The following is a 25,746-nucleotide window of genomic DNA, read 5'->3' on the forward strand; positions in this document are numbered from 1 at the left end:
GAATGTGACAAGCATTTCAGTGTCAGAATATGCCACTCACCTTTTCCCACCCTGTTTTTGACATTCAGAATACTACTGGAATTGATAAAGTCCCTGCCAAAAAGCCAGGCTGATGTATGTTAAACTTCCCTGACAGCTCTGCTGCTGCTATGAAATGCAATAAAATCCATAGTTAACCCAATGGAATCGCTGTCATGTATAAACGTTGTGTGATGAGGAAATCTTTGGCCTTGAGCCAGAGCAGATGACAAACTTTCATGGCAGAACACATGCACTGATTTCTACCAAAATTGTCATGTATATTTATCAACTCGGGTACAAATCTGAATGCCCACACAACAGCATACTGTAAAGGGTTTTTTTTGGTTTACTCATCATCAAAAAAAAGTATAAGCAAGCTAAAAAATCATTGAAATCTGTTTTTGCTGATTTTTCTTACGATAAGATTTACAGAGACTTGTCTGTCATGAGAAAAACACTGGTTTCTAGAAAAGTTCACAGTGCGTTCAAAATCCTGGAACAACTGCTTTCCTATTCTGCCATTGTTTTAAAACACAAGAGGAGGCAGGTGGGAGAGGACATGTAATTGCACATTCCCTGGATTCTAGGTACAACTTAAATATGCTTCTCTTTTCCAAGCACCATCCAAGCTACTCTTTCAGCAGATCAGTGTGTGCTCTGCATAAATAAGCAGGGAAAGACATCCTACCTCACATTTTCTCAATAAAAACAAAAACATGGAACAGTCTGTTTTTAGCCCACTTGGTGCTGTTAATTGTTGAACTGCCATCTTTGTCTGAATTTGTATTTAACATTTTTTAAAATCTCATTTCAAGTGTAACATAGATGGCAACACTTACAGTTAATCCAGAGTGATTTCATCTCATATTTATAATATAAACTAAATAAATACATGCTAGCAAACATCTTTTGTTTTTGAAATATTCCTCTTTTAAAAGCATTATATAGAACAACAGAAAATAATGGGTCATAAATAAAAAAACAGCTGAGCATTAACAGCAGAAGCCAATCTTGAGTAGATCATTGCTTTTACAAACTGACATCATTTAAAAGCTAATTATTGAGGCTTTTACTAAGCTTTTTGCATTTTGTCAAATGAGCGACTTGGAAAAAATCAACCATTCTGACATTTGACAGCTCATTTCTGTAACAGCATTGCTCTAGATCCTATGAAGTGTTTAATTATTTTTATTTTTATTTTTCAGAAAGCAGATGACAGAGAGAAACGACAGGAGGCTCATCGGTTCCATTTTGATGCTATGTGACATGCCTTAATATTTGTGAAGGAGCTGCTACTCATTTGCTTAATTGAAATACTAAATTATGATTTGTAAAATGATTACTGTGGAAAATATTGCTGGTGTGCTATTTGTAAATGTTGCATTATTTGATATTTATTTGGAACGTATTAAAGGTAGAGCTGAATGTCTCATAAGGCCTTCCAGGAAAAAAATGTATATAATAGTATTTGGTCTTTATTTAACAAAACTGTAAATTTATTTTTCATAGTATGAGGGATCATATTGCATGTACCATTGTTTACATACCACCCATTCTTTAGTAATAATCTGATAGAAATAAAGCTGTGTAAATAACGTTTAGCATTTCAGTGAGCAGAATACTTTGTACTATTTGAATGAGTATTGTCATTTATACATTCCTGCAAAGTAAACTGCCTTTCTGAAAATTCATCTTGAGCAATTCCTCAGATGATGTCATAGTTAATTGATTGTACTAAATGGTGTTCAACCTGAAGTAGTCTGCATTTTTGTTTATTAAAATCCATATGTGCAATAGTTAAGTATTTAAGAATTGGAGAACTAAAAGAAACCTGCAGAGTTGATGCTAGTTCAGTAGCTCATGGCATAGATACAGTATTTATATGTTGGTTCTGGAGAGAAGATGACACATTTAAAAAAAAAAAAAAAAAACACTATAGTCATAAAATGTATTAGCATGACACAAACTGCTTTTGTAAGTAAACTATAACCATGCTTATTTTAGGAAGGCCTAAAGTCATGGAAGTAACTTTTGGGATGTTTTTGCCATTTATTTTTAAGAAAGGTGGGGGAAATGTTTGGTCGGATGTTCTTGTCTTTTAAAGAAATTAAAAGAATTTTGGAGTGGAAGGAGAATGAGGATTGACTCCCTAAAATTCATTATTAATGGATGAAATTTGCAAAGATTAAATCAAGAACATAATAGGAAGCTCAGAATAAGCAATGTACAATATGCCCAAATAGTGTAAGTCTGTAATAACTACAAAAGAAGAGTAGCTCAACTCTGTATTAAAGTAGTGATTCATGTTAGAGTGGCTCACTGTAATCGGGACCCTGGTATACTCTCTAGAAGTAATCAAGCTTGCATTTTTGATAGTTATCACTATGGATATAGGAACATTAGTTTATTATTGTGCATTTAAATGTCAGCTTGCATTCTTAATAAATACCATTTGATAAATTAGAACACACTTTCTCAACAAACTTAAATTTTAAAATAATTGGTCTTACTGGCAATCACCTCAGTAGTGTTAGTGATCAGTATCTCCTCCACCCTGAAAGCTGGTATGCTTGTCAATACAGGAAGAGTTAAGAGGGCAGGTACAAAACTTGAACTGATTGTATCCACCCTGAATCATAACTGAAACACCTTGTTACGGGGCCAATGCTGAACTTGCCCATTATAATAGCAGCTCCAAGCCAAAACTAAGAAAAGTACTGAAAGTCTCTTCGGTTACCAAGTTTTCATTTGCTGTTTCTTATATGAACTGGTAAGATTCCAACAAAGGAGACTGTCATATTACATTCCCCCAACTATTCAGAACAGCATATTTTCTTAATATGCACCTTTAATATTTCTCTTAAAATAGCATGAAAAGGTAGTTTTTTTTTTTAGATAAATCCTTAAGGCTATTGTATTTGTTAAACCCCATTGATAGAATTCTCTCCTAATAGCAAAATTAATAAAGGGTTTCATAATTAAGATGAAGCACAATTTAATGTGTTCTTTCTTTTAGATGGTTGGAGAATAAGGCTAAATGTGTAATGCCACTGTGGCAGCAAAGTCAGCTGTAGCTCTCTGTCACAATATAACAAGCATAGATTAGCCTCCTTATGTTTTTTGGAAAAAAACAATTAGGAATGAAATAACCTCATGCTGACATTTAAGCTGCTGTCAAGTTAACAGAACAATGAACTCAGTATCTGTTGCTTTAAGGTCGTTTGCATGCTCAGTAGCGCATCATTGCATTCCTTCATGTACAACACTTTCTTGGAGCCTTAATAGCTTTCTTATAATGAACTTTATGACAGGTTCTAACTGCTCAGAGCTTGGCTTACAACAGTCCATGCATATTATTTTGAATTAAGGCATTAAATAGTGTTAAACCTCTTGTCAAAGGTTTTGTGTCATACTTTGGCTTTCTTTCTATTCCATAGGCATCAAAAAATTGTTTTAGTAAGGTTGTTACCCTTCTATGAGCAAGTTTAAGAAAGCAACATCAATTAGAAAGTGTATTTCCAGGTAATCTTCACTGGAACTGAGAAACAGTTTTAACTGCGTAAATTTTCAAAAGACATCCACCCTAATACAGCCCTGGTGAGAAATGCTATTGGAAGGCTGCTTCGGTGTGAAATCTCACCTATATAAAAATACTGTTGACATGCCAACTGACAGATGGCTGTTGAAATACCAGCTTGCTTTGTTCTCATTTTCCATGAGAAGCTTTAAGACTGAATCTTCCTGCTAGATTTATCATTAATGCAGTATAATCCCCAACAAAAGAACCAACTTTTCTGCTGCAGATTAATAGGCATGTTCTGTATAGTAGGGGATCCCTCCTATGATGAGGCCATCTTTAGTAATAGCTGAACTAAAAAGATCTGCTACAACTCATTGAAGAGTAATAACTATAAATGCACCAAGTCAATTCAGGACTTCTAGAACTTCTTTCAGATAAATGCCACTTAATAGAACAGAAATCAACCCATACACTTCTACTATATTAGTTTATAGTCATCAGAGCTTAGTTTTGTCAAAACAATGTCAGAGGGCTAAATGTGCTAGCTTTAAAGGTATTGATTACCAAAGAGATATTTTTTTTTACCATCTGTGACTCAAATGTATTCTAAAGGAATAAGCAATTTTTTTTGATCAAAGACTGAGACATATGTCAAGAAACAGAGAGCTATTGAGTTTTTAAGCCTGAAATACTCCTATGCTGTTTCAGTAGCTGTATACTATCCATGTGATTTTTTCCCCCATTTTGGCAACTGGATCTTTTTGTTGAGGCTCTAGTAATACCAACCACAGCCGTCACTTTGAAAATATCAAACACATAGCACCATTATTGTAATTAATTCCTGTCTTCGGTGAAAAATGGAATCCCTTCTGTGATACAATCCTTAAAAAATGTAAAATATATTCCAACCTTGTTGCATGACTTGTGCTAGAGAAGTTTTTAGACGTATTCTAATGCTCAGATCTAATTATATTGCCTAGCAAATACAGAAGTGCACAGTAAGCTTCCTGAAGACTATTAGTATTCTTAACGACTACTAGAAAGTTTGCAGTGTTCTTAACTCAGTAGTAAATAACAAAGTCAATTATACATTTCTGTATGATTACATATATTACTACACTGAGGCACCTGCATCTTCCATCATTTTCTAATTAGAAATTATATGTAATTAAGATTTAACAAATGCACCTAATCCTATTGACAAGCCCAAGCAACAGAACAGTTAAAATGCTACTCCTAACTTCCTTTCCTAATTACTCACTTTTAACATCCGTATTTTTGCAACCTCTTTTAAAAACAATACCCAGGTAATCTCAAACAAGGTCAAAACCTGACTATCGGTCCAAGGCTATTTGTGATGTACAATCTGCTACCTGAAAGCAGCAAATATGTCAGGTAATATTAAAATTTAAACTTCTTTGCCGAACAGTAAAACAAAAAGAAGTTTTAAGGAAGAACTATTGGGAAGAAGCAAAATCAGTTCTAATAATGGAAATCCAAAACTTTTATTGTAGCAGTTCAACTGACTCGTTATTTAACTGGTTGTGCAAGTTTTTAACTAACTGTATGAAAATGAGTGATCCCATTCCCTTCCAGGAACAGCTCCCATTCAAGAATGATGACAGCTCAGTAAGGCAGCAGAATACACACCTGGCTGTCCAAAAGCAGTTTTTAATCTTTGTTAACTACTAAACTCAAGCTTAATGGTAGCTTGACCTGATGGCACAGCATTCTCTTCCCTGGAAGAGAAGGCACTCTGCAGGCTCAGAAAGTGGGAAGCAAAAGTTTTTTTAGACCTGTCACCAGTTTACTGTAGAGTATTTTAAAGCACCACTTATCACAAGAATTGTAATGAGATAAAGCAACAGGGATGTCCAGATGAGGAATTTCTCTGAAAGCAGCAGTAAATGGTAGCAGAATATGTCGCAAATGCACGCGTGGATGCTGCTGCCCAGGTGTCCCACACTGGCAGATGGATGCAACCCTGAGAAGAGAGGCTGGAAATGCTCCTATGCTTTTCCAAGTGTGTAATAGCTCTGTCCGACCTCCTAATGGACAAACTAGAAGTGCAACTTTTCAGTTAAATTGGCTATAGCAGACCGGTTCCTTGCAATTACTACCAACTCGTATTGAGCACGAGATATTACTATTTTATCTATTTTTTTTTTCTGTGAAACAATTGACTACAAATCATTTACTTGAATGCACATTCAGCTTGCAATCTCAGAATCAGGCTGGTTGTCTCATTTCTTGTATCATCAGAAGCAATAAAAATACCAGAGCCAAATTTTGCCATCAGCTACATTGTGCATTCAAAAAAAAAAAAAACCATAATAAAAAAGCAACCCCTAACAATCTGCACAACAGCATAGTCAGTTTAAATTTTTTCCTTATGTACTTCAGAAAGGATAAAAACCTGTGGATGAGGCACAGATACAGTAGAAATTATTACTCTGCTTGGTATTTTCTAGGGTTGCTACAGTTAAACATTTTTGTTAGCAGAGAAAAACACCATCACAAAGCAGATCCACCTAATGAGGACTACTTTTTACATAGGAATTTTCACTGTAGAGTTGAACATTTCCTCCTACCACTGTAAAAATGTACAGTTACAAGGTGAATAGAAAGAAACTGCTTTACCCAGTGCTGGAATGCAGCAGCTCTTTAACAGTTCATGGGAAACTCCCCTTTGAGAAGCGACTGTATCGTCTCTATTTGAAATTGAAAGGACAGTTCGAGTAAGCGGAATAATATAATTATGTAACTTGGGATTTTGCCACAGCATCGAGCTTAATACTTCACATCAAGCTGTTTAGAACACCGAAATGGTTCTGTAATGCCCAGAGGCGCTGGGGACCTTTCATCCAAGGTCTCGGATGTCCCCTTCAGGCCGCTAGCCAGGAGCAGGAGCGTGGCGTGTTCCCCCAGGACATGCTGGCCTTTGAACGCCGTAGAAAGAACTGATCCAAACGCAAAGCACCGCACCGCAAGGCAAGCAGAGCTTCACGCCTCACGCCCACGCCCGAGGCTGGAGCAGGCGGCCCCGCAGGCTGCGCACCAGCACCTAAAGGCCCGACTGCCGTGTCCGTGGGGTGGGCTCCAGGCTGCTTCCACGGGGTGCCCGAGCCCCGAGACCCCCCCGGGAAGCACCCTGGGGATGCAGCCCGGGGCCGGGCGCGGCGAAGCCGCGGGCGCAGCGCTGCGGGGCCGGCCCGGGAGCTTGCGGCGCCTCGGGTCCCCCGGTCCCGGCTGCCCGGCGGCTGCTCTTGGTCCCCCCGCCCTGCGGAAGTCGCTTCCCGGGAGGCAGGCAGCCCGTGCCCGGTGTCCCACCTCGGGCCCCCGCCCGAGGGCACGCACAGCTCCTCTCGCCGGCTGCCCCGAGGTGATGGGGCGGCAGCCGGGCGGGCAGCGGGCAGCGGGCGCCCCTTGCTTAAGTTCGTGTCGAGTGACGGCTCCGTGGGAGCTCCGTGGGAGCCGTCACAGCAGCCGCACAAGGGCGTGTGCCGGGCTCCCGACCCGCAGGCAGCACAACGCAGCCGGGCTGGGCACGCCGCCGGGGCTCCGCCGGGAGCAAGGGGGAGAAGGGGGGAACGCCCGGCGGAGCGGGGGGGCCGGCTGCCTGCCGCCCCCGGACAGCCAAAGGCGGCCACATCCGTTCTCCACCTTCCTCCAGCCGAGCCCCCGGGCGGGCCGCGCCGCCGGGCCCCTCTCCGCAGCCGGGCGAATCCCGGCGCGGGGGGCCGGGGGAAACCGCCCGGCACTGCCCTCCCAGGGCACGGGGCCGCCGCCCCCGCTCGGTGCCCGGCCCGGCGGGGGGCGCGCAGCGGCCCCGGCGGCTGCGGCTGCTTGCGGGGCTCGGCGGGGGGCGGGCACATGCGTACAAGCGACTGAGGCGAGCAAACCCCCCTCGCGGCTCGAAGCGGCTTCATTCACCGGCTGGGAGCCGCCGGGCTGCGAGCGGAGCGTCTCACCGAGAGCCTCCTCCCCGGCCCCCGGGGCGGGCCAGCCCCGACGGTGCCCGCCGAGCCCCGCTCTAGATGGGACTGAGCGCGGCGGCGGCTCCGGGCTCGGGAGAGGGGGTAGGAGGAGGAGGAGGAGGAGGAGGAGGAGGAGGAGGAGGAGGAGGAGGAGGAGGAGGAGGCTGAAGCTCCGGGCATGGCCGCGGGCGGGCGGGGGCCGGCCGAGCCGTAGCCGCGGGCCACAGCGCCCTCGCGGGGGGCCGCCGCGCCCGGCCGCGGCCATGGAGCGCCGCTGATCGCTGCCGAGTGGAAGCCGCCGCCGGGAGACGATGGCCCCGCACCAAGTCTGCTCGGTGCTGGAAGGTAGGAGCCCCCCGCCGGCCCCGAGCCCCCCGCCCTACCGGGCCGCCTCTTCGGCTGCCCCCGCCGCCCTCCCTCGGCCCGCGGAAACTTTTGGCCGAGGGGCCGGGGATGCTCCGCGCCGGGGGAAGCCGGCGGCAGCTCGGGGCGAAGGGGGCCGGCAGCCCGCAGCCACCCCCGGCTGCCCCCGTCCCGTCCCGGCCGGGCAGGGCAGGGCAGGGCAGGGCAGGGTCGTGCTGCGGGAGCTCTGTGGCCGGGGGGACCCAGCCGCGGGGTCGGGGGATGCGAGTCTGCCCCGGGGCTCGGCCGTGCGCTCCCGAGACGCGTCGAGAGCTTCTGCGCTCCATCTTTTCACAGCCAGAATCCTCTTTCTGCTCCCCTAACTCTCCCGGTGAGATGTGGAACTGTGGGCAGGGTAGCGGGCTCGCTGTCAGGAGCGAGCTCTCTTTTCAGCGAGGTTTTCACGAAATCAGCTCCTGCTTGACCGGTATTCACCTCTGCTTCCCTTTCTCCTGAGGCTTGTAAATCCTGTTCCTAACTACTTCAGGCGCAGAGGTAAACAGCTGAGGAAAGCCAGCCTTCCCCCCGGCCTTTCCTTATCTGTGCTATTATTTATAGAGCCCAACGACAAGCGAAGGGTCTCTGACAGAAAACAAAGCTAAACGTGGCAGTTAACCTTGTGCCTCGCGAGATGGTTTCTAGCGTTCTGCATCTTCTTCAGCAATACCAGACGTGAACCACCAGGGATTTTTTTTATTAAATTATTCCATTAGGAAATTTTGGAACGTTTGTTTGCATTATTTAAGCCATTGAGGCATTACTGCAGTGGGGAGAACTGTTTCTGATGTGCATTGATGTCTTCCCACGGTATGAAAGTTGTAAAGAAGTCTGTTTTAAATCCAGAATGTTTCCTTAGCCCATAAAATCCCATGTCTCTGATCTGAAGGATAGTTATCTTGAGGGTTTAAATAAATATTTTTCATTTATTAGCATAATAATTGAGAGAGAAAGTCTTTGCTTTCAGCAAATGCCTATTATATAGAGGTGTTAACCATCCACTGGTTTTAGACACCACAGGAACAAAAGGCTTACTGGGTAAGCCCCAAGAAAATGTAGTTAGTTTTATTTTTCCACTTCCTCTGTAAGTAAAGTAGCACATAGTTAAATACCATAAAACATGGTAAAACCACCATAAAATCCAAGTGACAATTCTGCTGCTTAATTACTTTCTACGTACACAGACTTGATTGCATTTCAGAAATACCCGATTCTTCACAATTTGACTGTACAGGATTTCTCCTGAACAGAGCTTGCTCTGATCGTTTATAATCACACTAGTGTCCAGTTAAAAAGAAAAGCACTTCTAAAGGAAGTTTTTAGTATCATTTACAATAAATAAATTGCACAAAGCCATTAGTCAATAAGCTGTTAGTATTCTAAATGCATCACTTGCCATGGCTACAGAAACAAGGTATCATTACTTAGCATCATACATGCCCTTTTATCCCTTCTTCACTAGAAGTCTGCATATAGTCAGAGTCTTACAGCTAATAATGAAGCAGAAGGAAAAAAAAGAAAAAGATTCCTATAAATAGACGCACAGATTTAATCCTAAAAGGAAACTATTGGAAATAACATTCAAATCAAGCCACCATATTTACAAACTGCATCTTAAATCCTGCATGGAAACTCAACCTACAATGACAGTAGGTTTTTTTTCTCTATACAAATGGCTTTGTAATTTACTTACTGAGTTCTGCTGAACCACATAAGAAGCACCCTGAAGCTCAGTACATTGTGAAAAACCCTATATCTTTCAATAATACTTAAAATGGTTTCATTCAAGTTCTTAATATGAAATATATGCATACATTTCTGTCATCCACAAAGGCTGTATTTTTGGCTGCGTACCCCAGGGCAGGCCCATCATACTCACTTTGGGGCAATTCACCTTTCTTTTATTATACTTGTTCAGAACGCCTGTAGGTTATTCCTCAGCTATCAGTAATAAGGGCTGACTAAAATAAACATTTTAATATAATTCTTATTGCCTTTGTCCATAGTGTTCAGCCAAACTTGTAAAAGCCTCGTGTTATGTACCGAAGCCCATCTCACCCCGATTGTTTGCTCCCATCCAGACGCAGCAGACGATAGTGCTGAGCGGCAGTGGTGGTGGACCACGGCAGCACTGAGGCTGCCATAGTGCTGCAGGTTTTATCAGAGTGGAGCCCAGCCCATGTCTGCCTGCCCTCTCAGTAGCACGTGGGCTACTGGAGGCCAGGGTGCTCCCTGCGTTTTGCCCCTTTAAAGGCAAAGCCTTTTCCTCCCTTCTGAGTTCGCAGTGAGTTTTTGACCACCACTAGAACCATTCTTGAATTCTAGCACAGCTTGCAAAATGTAACTGCTCTGCAACAATAGGGCATTATAACCCTCTATTTCATATGAGAGAAAAACAGCCACTTTCTTGATAAACCATGTTTCTGTTAAGCATTGGAACTAAATATAGCATCCTGAATTTCCTCATATCTTCTATTCCTCCAAAATGCGTTAGCTATGGGCTTGTTCCCATTTTTCAGCTATGCTCCCCTCCTTCGTTTCCATGCACTGATTGGTTAAAAGAAATAAACAAATAAATAAACCATAAATTAAATCCAGACTATGTATTATTTTTGCACTGCTTCGGTTATTATACCAGATCACCTTAAAAAGCCAACTAGAGAATTCTGTAGTTTCTGTCCTAATTCAACAAACAGACAGGGTTAAAACAAATTACCGCTGCTCCTGGAAAGTCGACATTCCCAGCCTTCCAATGAGGTACAGAATTATTTCCAACTCTGCAGGTTGCAAGAATGTGGACTTCTATGATTAACTTCCTGCCATTCTGCTCAGCCCCCTCATTTGCATTTTGGCATGATTTTAACAGCTAATTTCTCACAAACAAGTAGTGTTAGGATGTAAGGCTTCCTTCCACGTGAAAGCTAGGAGTTACAGTCTCCTGTGCCCAGTCAAAATAACAGCCTCCTGTAAAATCAAAAGTTGTAACAATGACTCGAGAAGCTGAAGGCAAGCAGACAAAAATATAATTCAAAAAATATATTCCTGATTTCATGACTTGTCCACTGAAACCAACAGTGAAGTTCTGTTTGTAAAGACTAAAGTGGCCCTAATGAAGGTTGTAGCAAGTGTAAGCCAGAATTTCATTTGTTTTTTACCTAAAGAAGGGGAATAACTTGCAACCTTTTCTGCTGCACTCAAAAAAATAAAAGCTAAGACTGCTTGCACTGTTAAGCAATTAAGGAGAAGTAACTCAAGTAACTGTAGAATATTTCAAAAAGCTGCTGTGTTAAGTACAAGATTATTTGGTGGTATGTATTATGCCTTACTTTTAATACACATACAAACTTAGCATCCAAAATGTACTGCTCCCAGAGTAGCATAACTTCAAAAACATTAACTCTCTAGTTTTCCTAAGACATACTTGACAATGACTGCTGAATTTTTTACAGAACAAGTTGGTTATAAGTGCGTTGCTATTAATAGAAAAGTTCCGTTTATAAGTCAGGTATATAGATGCAGTTGGAGTACAGAATAACACCAGGCTGAAGCTAAAGGAGCTACTGAATTATGTATCTCTATCTCATGAAAAGCTAAGATGATCTGCACCTTCCCTAAGGTTTAATTCATGGAGAGAGATTAGACAGAAAGATTACTCCCCAAATTAAACTTTATAAGCTATTCATCATTTGTGAACATGTCAGAAATTCACATTATAATTTATTGCAGGGATGGTGAAGGGAGTGATTAAACATCTGCAGCTGTACCAGAAATCGCACAGACTCTTGTCCACGTTATTTACCCCCAGAACAGGTTACACATGCAGTGAGGGACATGCTTATCTAGACTCAGGCAAAGTCTTAATTATAGTATCTTGGCTACAGTTAGGGCTGTAGCACTGCAAACAGGCTTGCTGCTTTTCTGCCTTGTATATTCCAATTTGGTTTTTAATTAACGACACACTTAGCAGTCTTGGACAACCTACATAGCTTGCTGCCTTTCTTGATATGTGACTGACAACTGCTGCCTCAGTGGCAAGTGGCTGGGGTGGGGGAGTGTAAATTTTTCAACAAAAAAACAGCAGGTAACTTTTCATGAAAAAATCCACATTTCTTTTATTTTAGCTTATCTTCGTGCTTCACTCCATGTTCCGTTATTACAATGCTGACCCACTATGCACCAGGAAGGGACTGCCAAGATGTTAACAATACCTATCACAAAACCTCCTCCTTTAGCAGACAATAAAATCCATGAACACAGAGCAGTCTCTTTTCCAGGGACTAAGAGCAAGAAGCCGGGAAAAAATATTTATGCTCTACATTAGCTGCTCTCAGACATGACAGAAGACAGCAGAACATTTAATATTAATTCCATGACAGATGTTCCTGAAAAGATTTCCACTGAAAAAAAATACACTATATTGATAATAAAGAAATGAAAGGATAACAACGTTTGGTACAATCTGATCTATTTCTAAGTGAGAAGTATCACTTTCCAACTGTTCTAGGAATAAGTAATCTCTGGGAAAGATGTGTTCAGAATAGTCATGTACAGCAGGATCAGTTCCGTCAGGTACAGGGAACCCATCTGAACTTTAAATCAGTATATATATTTTAATAAGGTTTTTGGAACCCCTCATCAACATGGTTTGCACATGCAGCCTTCTCAGCAGTCGCTTGCTGCACACAGCTTGGAGATGAAAAAAGATCTGCCATATAAAAAGGAAAGTGTCTATTTAAAAAATGAAAGATATTATTCTTCTGGCAGAAGTTTTGCTGGCAGAGATATCCAGGAATGGATTATAAGTAACAGGATGCAGAGCAAACTGGTAGAATGAAGCAACCCACAGCTGCTCAAATATTTCTAATGGAGGAAGAGATCAGAAATGTTAAATGTTTTGGGCAAACCTGGAGGGGACTCTGTCACAGATCCATCCAAGCGTGAATTGCTCTGCAGATGATTTTTATGAAAGGGAAGTGGGAGCTGCCTGTACCTCCTGAACCAGTTAACCTAATTTCTCTGCAGAGATACAGACTCCCAGTTTGTTTCTCTGGCAATCTTAAAGAGAGGAATCCCTACTGGAAACAGCTGGAGTGAGATGAAACTCATATCTGAGCATTGACCTGAGTGCATTCAGACAGTCTGCTGGCAGGCTAATGGCTAACAAGATTTGGATCTTAGAAAGGCACTAGAGTCACTGTTAATAGCTGATGAAGCCCACTTCTGCTACCAACATTTGTGAGGAGGATTAAAAATGGGTTGGCAGCTCCACTAGCATGCTCTGGGTAAGACTTACAAACAGCTAAAGTACGTCTTGCATCATGCACGCCTTCATCTCTGTTACTTTATTCTCTTGCAATCCTGCAGTATATTCCAGTAGCTCAAAAAATATTAAATAAATAAATTTAAAATGGAAAAAATCACTGGGGCTGTTAATAAGCTAAGTTCTAGGCAGCCAACTTTATTGCTCTCTGATATACATTTTAACAATCTGTGGATGTCCTGTTGAGACCACAGAAAGATCTGGGAATATATACAGACTGCGAACTGTAAGAGCATGTGAGATTTGAAAACTGCTGTGTTTCATCCTCAGCAATAGAATTGTTTGCTTAAAAAAGCAGCAACAAATGCAATCCAATATTCCTTTTATCAACTTGTAAATGTCACCAAATGCTAGGAAGAGAGGAAAAGAAAACTTATTCCCATGGAATTTACAGTTTGTCTGTTTCTGAGTTAAAAATGGCTTGAATCAGAAAGGCTCTCAATTAGCCTCCTGAAAGAAAAGGAGGTGACCACCCACACAGAATTATACAAAGTCCAGAGTGCCTCTGTTTTCCTTTTCCCACTTTACCTTGTTTGTCCAAGTTGAAAAAGTTATTTACAAAACCTGTCAAATACTTTGCATACAAGCAGCATCTAATAGCATGGGTCCCTACACTTGATCAGAGTCCTTACAGGCAACTAAAATGCATATGAACAAACTATGCTGTACGTGTACTCTTGGCCAGAGAATAAGATAAAATGTAACATCACAAATGTCTCCACTACATTAACAGCTAAATTAAGGTTTAGACTAATGTGGAAAATCATTGGATGTAATGCTGGGATACTGCAATTAGCAGTTACTGAAAGTAATATTAATTTTAGCATGTGGGGGGGAAATTAAGAGCTGAGCTTAAGAATAGTACACAGAAAAGGACTCGTTCCCATAAGGCAAAACACAGTATATAATTAAGATCAAGCATTTGTTACTCAGGGCTGTATCTGCCAGAAAGAAGCAGGCAGTCTGGCAAGATGTTCTAACATGCGTGACCTGCGTGTTGCCAATTACTGTCTGTTTGGACTTTATGCACACAAGGTGCTACCTAATCCAGGGAGTACGGCAGAGATAAAACAGTGAATCCCGCTCTAAGCAATGTCTGTCAACTTCATCCCTAGGATTCTGACTACCACTAGTACTAAGAACATGTAATGCTCTAAATGATTAAGTCTTCATTTTTAAAATGGTGGAATTTTTCACTCCATTTCTAAGTTTTGCTTGAGTGCTCCCAACTTGGATATTCAGTTTGCCCTGCGTGCATAGATCCCCCATTGTTATCCCTGAAGACAGACACTGCTTGCAGAGCTACGCAGCACATCTACTGTGTTTTCTCTATATGTGAAGATCCCTAGAGCATGCAGAAAAAGCAGAGGAAAGACATACCATAGAGAGCTCAGAGCAGTAGTGTATTCCATGAAATCTGAAGAATGCTTCTTGCCAGAAAGTATAAGCATATGTCAGATTTGCAGCCTACGGCACTTGTTTCTCTAAGCAAAACACTGGTTTCTTAATGTTGGTTGAACATTTGTTTACTATAAAACTATATTATTCTCATGTTTAAAGAGAAATAGGAGCCACTTGTTTTTTAATCTATATGTGTATATACTTCACAAACAAATTAACAAATATTTTTTGCATCTTATATTCATTTTAGAGAACTTTAAGAAATGTCAGCAAAGAAAATCTTGACTCCTGCAAAAAATGCATGGTTTATTACACCAGTTCAAGGGATTCTTTTATGTTATTCCATAAGCCTATTTCAACAACCGAATAGTGATGATAACTTGCAACGTATGATTAGTGTCTTCACGCTTAAAAGTCTATATTGCTGTCTGCAGGCTATGTGATCTAAAACATTTCATGCAAAGAAGTGAAGAAAATGAAAAATAGATTGTTTTAAAGGCAGAAAAAAACCTTTCTGCTTTTTCTTTATTTCCAGTTAATGTCACACAGGTAAAAACTATCAGAGCTTTAAATGGCAGTACAAAAACATGCACCATAATTAATGGAATTTGTCTGTAGCAAATACCAGATTCATGAATAAAAGAAGCTCCTCTTAATCTGTCTACCTCAATGGCTTTGCTGCTGTTGGTTTAATGGTAGCCCCTTGTACAGTTTAGATAGGAAGTAGAAACTTATTTTAAGTTGCAGAATCACTTGTCTCTATTATCTTTACCAACTAAATACGTGGAAGTTTATAAGTCAGTCTCCCAAATCTCAGTATTGTCTAGTAGAATTCTCACCATGCTCCTCCATGAAAAACAATCCTAAACACGCTTCCATCCCTTTGATATTCAATGTAGTCCTGCAATTGTGCACTGGTTGTGCTCCTGCTTACATTAGCAAGCCACCTTCAAGCATTTTGGGGCACCTACTATTTCTGTTTCCTGTACCATAGTAGAATACAAGGCTAAGTCACAGGTTACCTTTTATCCACACGGAAGAATGTCATGTCTCAGTGATACCTAAGAGACTATAAAAGATGAAAAAAGGAGCAACAGAGGAATACTGTGTCTCATTGCAAGTTCAGGTGCATTATAACTATTTGAATTTCAGTTTATCAGAAATAACAAGATGATTTATGATCCTTCTGAAAGTGCTACAAGACTTTTAGTGAATGTAGTTCAGTATCTCCACGTCTGCTCTAGTCACTGTGTCTGTGTTGCCATATGCACTATCAATCAGGACACTGGTTTAGCACTAGGTCTCCACTGTGCCATCCTGCAGGATTTGTCTCTTCCCTTGACATCTTCCTTCCTTGTTACTGACTTGTATGGTTTAAATTAGTCTTTGAAATTTGAAAATGTTTTTCCAGGAAGCAATATAGATTTAGGACACCAAATGATTGCTTTGTTGTTTTTTAAAATTACACAAAAATGGGTTAATGGAAGCAGTCTGAAAGGTTTAAAAATATCCTGGCTCATTTTCTTCCTTCTTTTCTTTTCATCCTGAACAATAATAGGCCTTGTTTCCAGCCAAAAAGCTCCCATTTGCTATCATGCACTGTATTGTGTTGTGTAAATGCACCCAGTTTAAGGCAATGCTGCCTTAGGGGTTTCTGCCCACTACTCTCAGGAAGAACGGATATAAGTCCTCTCTCCACCTTTTCGGTATCATTGTCACAGAGATAAGGACAGCCCACTTAGAGAATATTAAGCAGTGTGTTTTTTTTTTTAAAAAAAAGATGTGTTTATCACCAGGGATAAAGGTAATGGCAAAGGTGGGCCCTTAAAGATTTGCTACCTGGGCTGCTTTGAATACATCTTAGGGATTGAGAGCATGAGAGGGAGCATTGCTAGAGAAAGGCCAGAGTTCAAGAGATTTAAAATGAAAAGGATCAAAAAGGCAGGGAACAATGAGAAGGTGGCCCATACTTACTATATCCACTCATCCATGTAACATGACAAAATTAAGACAGTAAGACAAATATTCAGACGATTTATCCTCTGTAATTGTCTGCATACCCATGCTGTTCTGCAGGAAACTGTTCTTTTGCACTTACACACACACAGCTCTGGGCTATTTATAGAAGTAGCACAGGCTTTAGTGAAAACCAATCAGATTTTCTGAAGTCCTTTTAGGAGGCTTGTTTCTGTCTCCACATCATTTCAAGAAGGGAAATGACTGGTTAGTGCAACTGAGTATCTGTTCAGATGTTCTTTCTACCTGTAGAAGAGACCATGGTCACTGAAATAAACATAGACGCTTACTGATGTTCTTAGGGGGAAAAAAACAAACAAACAAAAAAAGGTATGCCATAGCAGCATTAGCCACAGTAGATAGCTATACTAAAAAAAAAAAAAAATGGAGATTTTTCACTGATACTTGAAAGGGACTATCTGCATTCATTCTGTTAGTCATGAAAGTATTTATTCAAGATCTCTGTGTTTGTTTGCTTTATGAAAAAAAACCAAAACCCATTTTGCATTTTAAGAAGCAGCAGAATAAACTGGTCTAAATTGATTTGAGCTTGCTATGTCCTTGCAAAATAGAGGGTGGTCATCTTTAAGAAATGGAAAAAAATGATCGTTGCCGAGTTGTCTCATAACCATGTACAGTCTGTTTTAATATGGGTAGAGAGAAGAGAGGGCAGCAGAAACATACATAATAAAACAGAAATGCAAGACTGACACTTCCAGGGGCAGACTTTGATTCCTTCCATCCCTCCCCGAGATAATAGATCTGTACCAACATTACAGTGGCATCTATATGAATTTAGTCAAGATCTCAGTAGTTCATAGTCAGTGCATGCTCCCTCTGGAGCTCTCAGAAGGGCTGAAAGTCTAATAGCAACACAGAGAAATCGCAGATAGAGAAACTGCCATTTCAGCATGAGCAACTAGAATGCCTGAACAATGAGAGGGAAAAATCGGGAAATAGAATGAACTTCTTGAATGTGACAATGGAATTCCTGCTGAAATCTTTTTTTTATAGGGATGAGGCCATGCCGTCTGACTTAGTATTAACAAATTGATTAAGAACGTGGGAAGGGCCATACCAGGTCAAATCAAAGGTCCATCTAGCCTGCTATCTTGTCTTGCACAGAGATGCAAAAGCAGAGGTCTCAGACTGTAAAAGTAGAACAAATGATATTTGCCTCAAATACTATCCCGGACTTCCAGCAGTTTATGAATCAAGGGGTTCCTGAAGCAGAATCTTCCACTCTAAGGATGTGTTATGAAGTTTGTGCATTAAAATAAAATAATCTTAGTTTACTCTGAACATGCCACCTGCTAGCTTTGTCTGATACCCCCTGGTTCTTGTAGTGTAAGAGAAACTAAGTGTTTGCTCTCTTTTCCCCGTCTCAGTGACACATATGATATTACAACTTGTATTCTACCTGCCGTCAGCCAGCTTCTGTCCGAGTCCTAGCCTGCTTCACCAGTTCTCTAATGCACAGGTTTAAAATTAGAGGTATTCAAGATGGAGGCAAACCAAAGATTTGAAGAGGGCATAATAATACACTCTAACTTCATTCCCTTTTCCCTTCCTGGTAATCCCCAACAATTCAAGGAGACAAAGCATTTTAGGAAAATCTGGAGATTAAACCTGCTTTAAAGCTGTTGATGAATAGGGGAGTGTGGAATCCTTAGTATGTGCTGTTCAGACCAACACTTCTTGGGTGCAAGCGAAGTGTAATCATAAGGCAAAGTCTGAAAGCAAGACCATTGAGACAGCTTTTCGTGGAAGGAAGGAAAAGGGTTGGGGGAAGGAATATGACAGAAAATCTTTAACAGGTCAAATATCAGTTCAAATCACAGGTTAGTTCAAATCTAGAAGATGCCAGCATGTAACAAAATGCATCAGCAAACCAACGTGCTTTCAACAGTGTACATCCCAACATCATAGCTGCTGTAACTACTCAGAGTAAATCTCTCCATCATTAGAACTTGCATCTGCACTGTTTGCAGAAATCACTGGTATGGTGTTGTACCAGTGTCACAGCAACCTGCAGATACAATTCTGTAGCGTTCCTGAAACCTCTGTAGGGATACGACCATGCAGTGTCTCCTGTGGTCCCAATTAATTTTGTGTAAGTTAGGGAAGTCTGTTGTATACACATTATGCATATGGAGGTTTAGGATAAATACTGTTCAATATAGCAGCCAAACATCTCTTTTCAGGACATAAAAAATATACAGAAGATAGACAACATTTAATTTTATAAAATGTGTTCAGATCTGTAGATCCTCTATAAAAGATTCTTGAAGTCCCTTTAAACAATAAATGATTATTTTCATATAGGCTTTCTTAAGGAACATGGAAGAAGAACCTGCAGTGCACTTAAACTACACTAGTTTCCTAAAGCTGAAATTTAAAAAAAGCACATATATTATGTATTTTTTTTACGTTCTGAGTTGTTTGGGCTAGTGATTCTAGGATTTGCATGAATCAGGTTTGCATAAAATGGTCTATAATTTTGTTCAATTACTGATGCTTGTCCTGTTCAATTTCTCTTACCAGTGTTGCTAGTAACAATCCTTGTAGTGGAAGGGATTGCCATTGCACAGAAGACACAAGGTACAATTTTGGTTTGATGATTTTCTTTCCAAAAATGTAAGAGTTTAGTAGTGTTGAATTAAGCAATATAAGTCAAAGTATTCAGATACTCGTAGCTCTTCAATTAATTATATGAATTCCGGTCTTGTCCATCCCTGCCCCTTCCCCAACCCCCCCCAACCGGAATTTTTTTTCCAGTTGAACAAAGCCATCCAGTCACAAAGAACATGAAGGTTCACTTACCCAGTTAAAATTCTATGGTTTTAGACCTTAGAGGTGGGAAAAAAACACCATGGAAATTCATGTTTTCTGTATCTGACAACAAGCTTTTCAAGCAGTCCGCCCACAAATATTTTTAAAGCCAATACCTCCTAAGGGGGGAAGGCAATAGTTTCACAAACCTTATTTTCTCATATGTGGGATTCATCCACACATAGGAGAGAAGAATTCCTTGAACTGACACCTACAGAATTTCCTTGAACAATTTCTGCAGGAGAGACTAAGTTTTCAGCCCCATAAATAAAGGCTGCCAAGATATCAGTGGAAGGTGATTTAATTTGCAATTTACTGTAGGCAGCTATGACCTGTATCAGCATGGACTCCCTCTCAAAGGTCCGCAAGGAAAAACTGCATAAATATAAATAACATGATGAGAGCACCCCTGTGAGATTTAGGAAAAATCTAGCAGAAACCACATATTCTGTGTCTTACTCTCTTCAGTTCTGCTGATATCAAAGAAGAGGGTCAAACATTCTTAATAAGAATGTTAGAAGGATCATACTACTCCCAAGCCCCTTCTCCAAGGATAAGGAAATCTGATCTAACAAAGCTTCTGTGAATGATCCAGCATGGTGCATGATCATAGTAAAGTGCAACATCTCAGCCACAGATTGTATTTTCCAGCATCCAGAAGAGAGCTTTGATATTAAATGAGAATCTTAGCTACCAGTGCAATCTACCTACTGCTATTAATTTTACTAACTACCATTGCTGGATTTAGTTTATTTAGCTATCATAAGCATTTTTTATTCCAACATACTATTGTAAATAGCTTAAGGGCGATATGCTTTAGTATAGTCTGGAATCAGGGTCAAAAGTAGTAAATAATAACAAATATTGTGGATTACATTTGCATAGGAATAGAAAAGACACAGGACATAAAATAAAGCTGTTCTACTGGCAGCCACTGTAACTATATGATTTAGAAAAAAGCATCAAGAAATCTAAATTCACGTGGGTAAAAAAAATTTACTCCCTCTCTTCCCTTCCTGAGGATTACTGTACAGATCTGATATTCAGAAATTGTGATCTCATCGGGATATACCACACCACTAAATTAACCAAAAGATTTTCCTAGCTAGATATTAACAAGTGGCATATATGATAAAAGGGTTCTCAACCAAAACAAGTTACTTTCTTCTTTTATAGGCTGTGTATTATGTCAGTGTTTTACCTTTGCAAAATCAAATTTGCATACTTGCAGGAAACATTTATTTGATCTCTTTATTTTCCCTCAAGGTGGGCAAAATATTGGATTGAATCGCATTCCTCCTACCCAGTGCGATAACTGGGTACGGACTAGTAATGGAGGACACTTTGCTTCACCAAACTACCCTAACATGTACCCACCAAATCAAGAGTGCATCTACATCTTAGAAGGTACCAGCTATATTTCTGTTTTGTTGTATTGTAACCTTACTGTTAAATTTATTATGTTGAACTGTTAAAACTGTCGTTTTAACATATCGTCAAGTATTGTATAGTCATATTGATAATATAATCAATTCTTTAGTTACTTGGTTGAGTGAGGAGTTAAATGTACTCTTTTGGGTAACAACAGCACGTGAATATAAAAGGCAAACGTAGGAATTATCTATATGGAATAAGGCATAACCTCACAGCCAGAGAAAGCAGCATCAGATCTGCTGTAATCTATGAAAGCACAGAACTATTAAGATAAAAAATGTGGCTTATCTTAATATCATGTAGAATATTGCTGATAATAAATTAGAAAAGATGGCTGAAGAACTATCTTTAGCATTTATCAGATCACACTATATTAGTCTAAATCTATCTCAGGGACAGCAAATCTTTATGCTGCCCTTTATTAATAAAAACCCCACACCTGTCTGTCACAGTAGCACTGTACTAAAAATAGACACTTGTCCATTTTTGCACTACTGAAGTTATGCAATGGGGACAAAAAAAATCATTAACTAGAAAAAAATACATTCTAATGGGAATATCTTGGATAAAGGCTGCAAGACTTGGGACTAAAAACACTAGTTAGCTTCATCATCAGATTCATATCAATTAATTGGTGTTTTTCAAGTAACACGTTTCAGCGAGTTTTTATTTGTATTGATTAATAGAGACCTTCATTTTTGTTTCCATGCATGCACATTGGAAGTTTGGTATCTTCCCTGCCACTGAATGCATGGAGAGCAGACATCCTGTCCAGCTTTAGAGTTCAGACATACCGGATCCAGTGCTGGATCTTTTTTGTGCAAGGCAGTTTCCATGGGGCACAGAAACAGTTTCCATGCCTCTGTCCTCACAGTCATTACACAGGAACACTGTGGGAACCTGAGTGAGAAAAACATCCTCCACGGTTTCTAGCTAAGATATGGTCCTTCCTGCAGACCACTGCCAATATGTGCAAACCAACAGCCAGGAATATTTTTAATTCATGTATAATTAAGGTGTAAATGTCTAAACAGTGTTAAAGATGTATAAATAAATCCTTTTTGCATCCAGAAGTAGACAGCATATGATTCATTAATGCTGTTGTTCCAGATACCAACTAGTATCTGAAAGTTCATATAGCATAACAGATGACACTAGCAAGAAGCACTAAGACTATACACACAATATAAAGTCATGGTTCCAAACTACAGATGTGAAAGTGCGGTCAACAAGTAGCCTTAGCTGCACTGCATCAGGAATTCGGGATCTGATCCAAATCCTGGTTCAGATTTACCAACATCTGTAGTCATTCATATATTGATAATATATATTAAGCAATTACACTTTTCTGAGTATTCTACTAGAAGACATCTCCTGCCAAAGGATCTCCAAATTTGGGCTTAATGTTTAGGAAATATATCAGTGAGTAGTAGTTCTTGATATCTTTTTCTTTTCCATTGTTTTCTCTATCCCTAAATGCTTTGTCCTTTTTTTTTAATGTACTTTGGTCCCAGTACAACACTAATTTTTTTTTTAATATTAAACCTTGCTGGAATACCTTTGCATATATGTTGATATGTGTTACACATGGTATTTTAAATTTATGTCCTTGCTGAATTTTCAATTATAAAGGTCAAAGAAAAAAAAATGCATGTCATTCCATGAAAAAGTATCTCCCACAGAATCAGTTTTAGAATTTTTATTAGAGTATATCTGAGTTTTTGTGTCAGACTATTAGATGTATTTTGAGAAGTGTCTAGTCCCTTTATCTTGCTGTTTTGGAGGTCTCTCTCCATTTCATATCTTCATGTGTTTTTTATATAGATCTACATTTAATCTTTTGCTCAATTTTTTATGTCTAGCTGCTCCACGACAAAGAATTGAGTTGACCTTTGACGAACCTTATTACATAGAACCCTCATTTGAATGTCGCTTTGATCATCTGGAGGTTCGAGATGGACCTTTTGGCTTCTCCCCTCTCATTGATCGTTACTGTGGTCTGAAAAGCCCTGCATTAATTAGATCAACAGGGAGATTTATGTGGATCAAGTTTACTTCTGATGAGGAGCTGGAAGGAAAGGGATTTCAAGCAAAATACTCATTTATACCAGGTAAAGATGCCTAAAATTAATGACCAAATTAATGACCATTTGCTCCCATGGAACTCTGTGGATGTGTTTATTCTGACAGTCTAGAGCTGTATTTCATTGTAAGCGCATATGAAGGCAAAGTAACAACGCAATAGTTAGAGGTGTCTGTCGTGCTAATCCTGATGGATACCTGAATAAAATCACTTTGGGAAATTGACCAAAGGGAATTACAGGTCTGTACTTTCCTAGTGAAGAAGTCAATTGATCTTGTTTGTACTGAAGGCTTTAGCAACTTCTCTCTTCGGTACTCTAATTTGTACCAGCTCCACCAGTGGTAGTAATGGAAAAAGCATTTATGTAGACTAGCAGTTTGGCATTTTCAACAGCCTATCTTCTAAGGAACATCAGACAAGATGACAAAAATATCTGAGGTCAATCTATAATAGTACTTCCAGCCAGATGCAAAACATTTTAAATTTCCATTTCTGAAAAGCCAGAGGAAATATCTATACAGTCCAAATATCAACTATCAATATAACTAGACACCCTCAAACCATGGACTCAGACAACAGCATTGTTCTTTGCTCAAAGAACTGTGTAGTTTACACGGTATAAAAGACAGGATAATGTGCTGACACTGCCTTTAGACAGGCAGAAACTACATCTGCCCTGTTGGGCCACTTAAAACTGGCAAACATTCTTTTTACAAGTGAATTTGAACTGATATCCTTGTGCAATGCTTTATTGCTGTACTTCATTGATGTAATACGCGGGTAGTTATCAGCATTTTATTGTCCTTTGGGACAAAACACAATGTACAAAAGTTAGTTCTACTACTACTATAAATGTATACACAGGCATAATTTTTTTATGCCATCTTTACCCAACTGGTCTTTAACCCTACAGCACATGAAAATACTATACACAATTATGTATTAACATTTATAGAACTGTACACCTTGCTAGGGATTTAGATTTGGAAACTCTCCACATTAATATAGTAACCAGTCCACTGAGAGTGATCTGCTAAAATATTTCCATAGGGACAGTACTTATGCATCTTGCTAAGTCCATTTCCAAAGCCACTTCATTAACATCACTTTCAAAACTAACTTAGCCTAGTTCCAGGCTGAAGTGCTTTCTTTGCGTAGACTAATGCACATGTACACACTACGATGTACATGATTTGCTTGGTGACTTTCTACGCCACACCTGAGACAGCATGCATCTTGTGAGTTTCTGTGCGATTTGTGGGGAAACACATATCGCTGATAAGTAAACCTTGGACAGCCCAGCCCATTTTAGACCCATTTTTAGCCAAGCCCTAGTCCCAGTAAAGTCAAGTACCATCATTTAACCATTATGAAAAAGTATATTCTTAACTCACTAGTAATTTACATACAGTATGTTACTATAGTTTACTACACAGACACATACAGTACGTTCACTGTGCATTTAGAAGGAGGAACAATAGAGGAGCAATCAACGCTAAATTCTGCGCTAATAAATGATATCTAGAACTGTGCTACTTGGCCTAATATAAGCAGCATGGGTACCCAAGGAAAAAGTATCTTTAGTACTGAGCTGTCTTTTTCTATATACTAATTATTAATAGCAATTAGCAATTTCAAAACATCAATATATTATAATCTACTCCAGTTCAAATTGTTTCCAGACATACAGACAACAATCTAATCAAAATGATGCACACAGAAAGATCGCTGTACTCTTGTGAAGTTCCAGTGATTTCAGTGAAAACTGGCATAGTTAAAGTTAAGAATGTATCATAGGAACAAAATACCTAATAATAATTTTTGGTGTTCGGCTGGAAATCTGAGCTGTTAGCATAGAATTACAAGGTCAATCTTCGTGATTCGTATTATCTAAAAAAAGTTTGTCTCTGTACCATCCAATTGATTCAACAAACTTTCTGGCAATTTTTATTGTGAAATAATAAAAATGGACATCATCTTCAGATTATAATAAGCCTTGAAATGATTGTTAAGAATTGATAGCCCCTGTGACTCATGACTTCTTTCTATTACAGATCCTGACTTCACTTACCTAGGAGGCATTTTAAATCCCATTCCAGGTCTAGTATTACAGTTCCAATTTCTTTATATATGAAATTTTAAATTAATATCATATTGCATTTGACAGCAAGGTATATGTTCTCCCTAGACTGCCAATTTGAGCTCTCGGGAGCTGACGGAATAGTACGTTCCAGTCAAGTAGAACAAGAAGAAAAAACAAAACCAGGACAAGCAGTTGACTGCATATGGACAATTAAGGCTACTCCAAATGCTAAGGTGGGTTTCATTCATATCATTCAGCAAGTAATGGGTTTCCAAGTCATTAGTAACAGGTAATAGTGATTAGCATAATGTCACACTTTCATTGAAATGAATTATGTATCAGTAGCTTAGGAAATTCAGACATAATATTGTTTCTGAAATGCAACATATACAGCAAATCCATGGTGTTATCTTCCTATTATTTGAAACTCTAAATACAAAATAAAACTGAAAACTGTGCAAGCAATATTTTCCAAGGACATTTGATTTGGCCTGTGGTTTTATTGGAAAACTGCAGGTAAAAATGCTGGCTAACAGCTTTGATAAACTACAGTAAATCTTGCTGCTGTGATTTAAAATTTTGCTGCCAATAGTTCTGCTGGAGGATTTGGTTCTGTTCAAAGTCAGCAGAATGTGTAACTGGCTCCTCCCCAGTCTAATT

The 25,746-nt window shown here is 39.8% G+C and overlaps 2 protein-coding genes across 4 annotated transcripts in view; both read left to right on the forward strand.

Moving 5' to 3' along the window:
- Positions 1-3,419, forward strand: part of ITFG1 (integrin alpha FG-GAP repeat containing 1) — a 71,847-nt gene extending 68,428 nt beyond the window's left edge. Inside the window, exon 18 of the mRNA XM_080552945.1 lies at positions 1,227-3,419. Within this exon, the coding sequence (XP_080409071.1) occupies positions 1,227-1,286 (60 nt within the window). The 3' untranslated portion in view covers positions 1,287-3,419. The remainder of the gene's footprint in view (positions 1-1,226) is intronic.
- A 4,306-nt stretch (positions 3,420-7,725) lies between these two features.
- The window catches only part of NETO2 (neuropilin and tolloid like 2), a 32,612-nt gene continuing 14,591 nt past the window's right edge, over positions 7,726-25,746 (forward strand). For all 3 annotated transcript variants that reach the window (XM_080552946.1, XM_080552948.1, XM_080552947.1), the window contains exons 1-6: positions 7,726-7,863; positions 19,199-19,255; positions 20,753-20,893; positions 22,783-23,031; positions 25,058-25,102; positions 25,192-25,319. In XM_080552946.1, the coding sequence (XP_080409072.1) occupies positions 7,830-7,863; positions 19,199-19,255; positions 20,753-20,893; positions 22,783-23,031; positions 25,058-25,102; positions 25,192-25,319 (654 nt within the window). In that variant the 5' untranslated portion in view covers positions 7,726-7,829. The remainder of the gene's footprint in view (positions 7,864-19,198; positions 19,256-20,752; positions 20,894-22,782; positions 23,032-25,057; positions 25,103-25,191; positions 25,320-25,746) is intronic.

Source organism: Anser brachyrhynchus (genome assembly GCF_964034855.1).
Source record: "Anser brachyrhynchus genome assembly, chromosome: 12".
In the NCBI taxonomy this organism is placed as follows: domain Eukaryota; kingdom Metazoa; phylum Chordata; class Aves; order Anseriformes; family Anatidae; genus Anser; species Anser brachyrhynchus.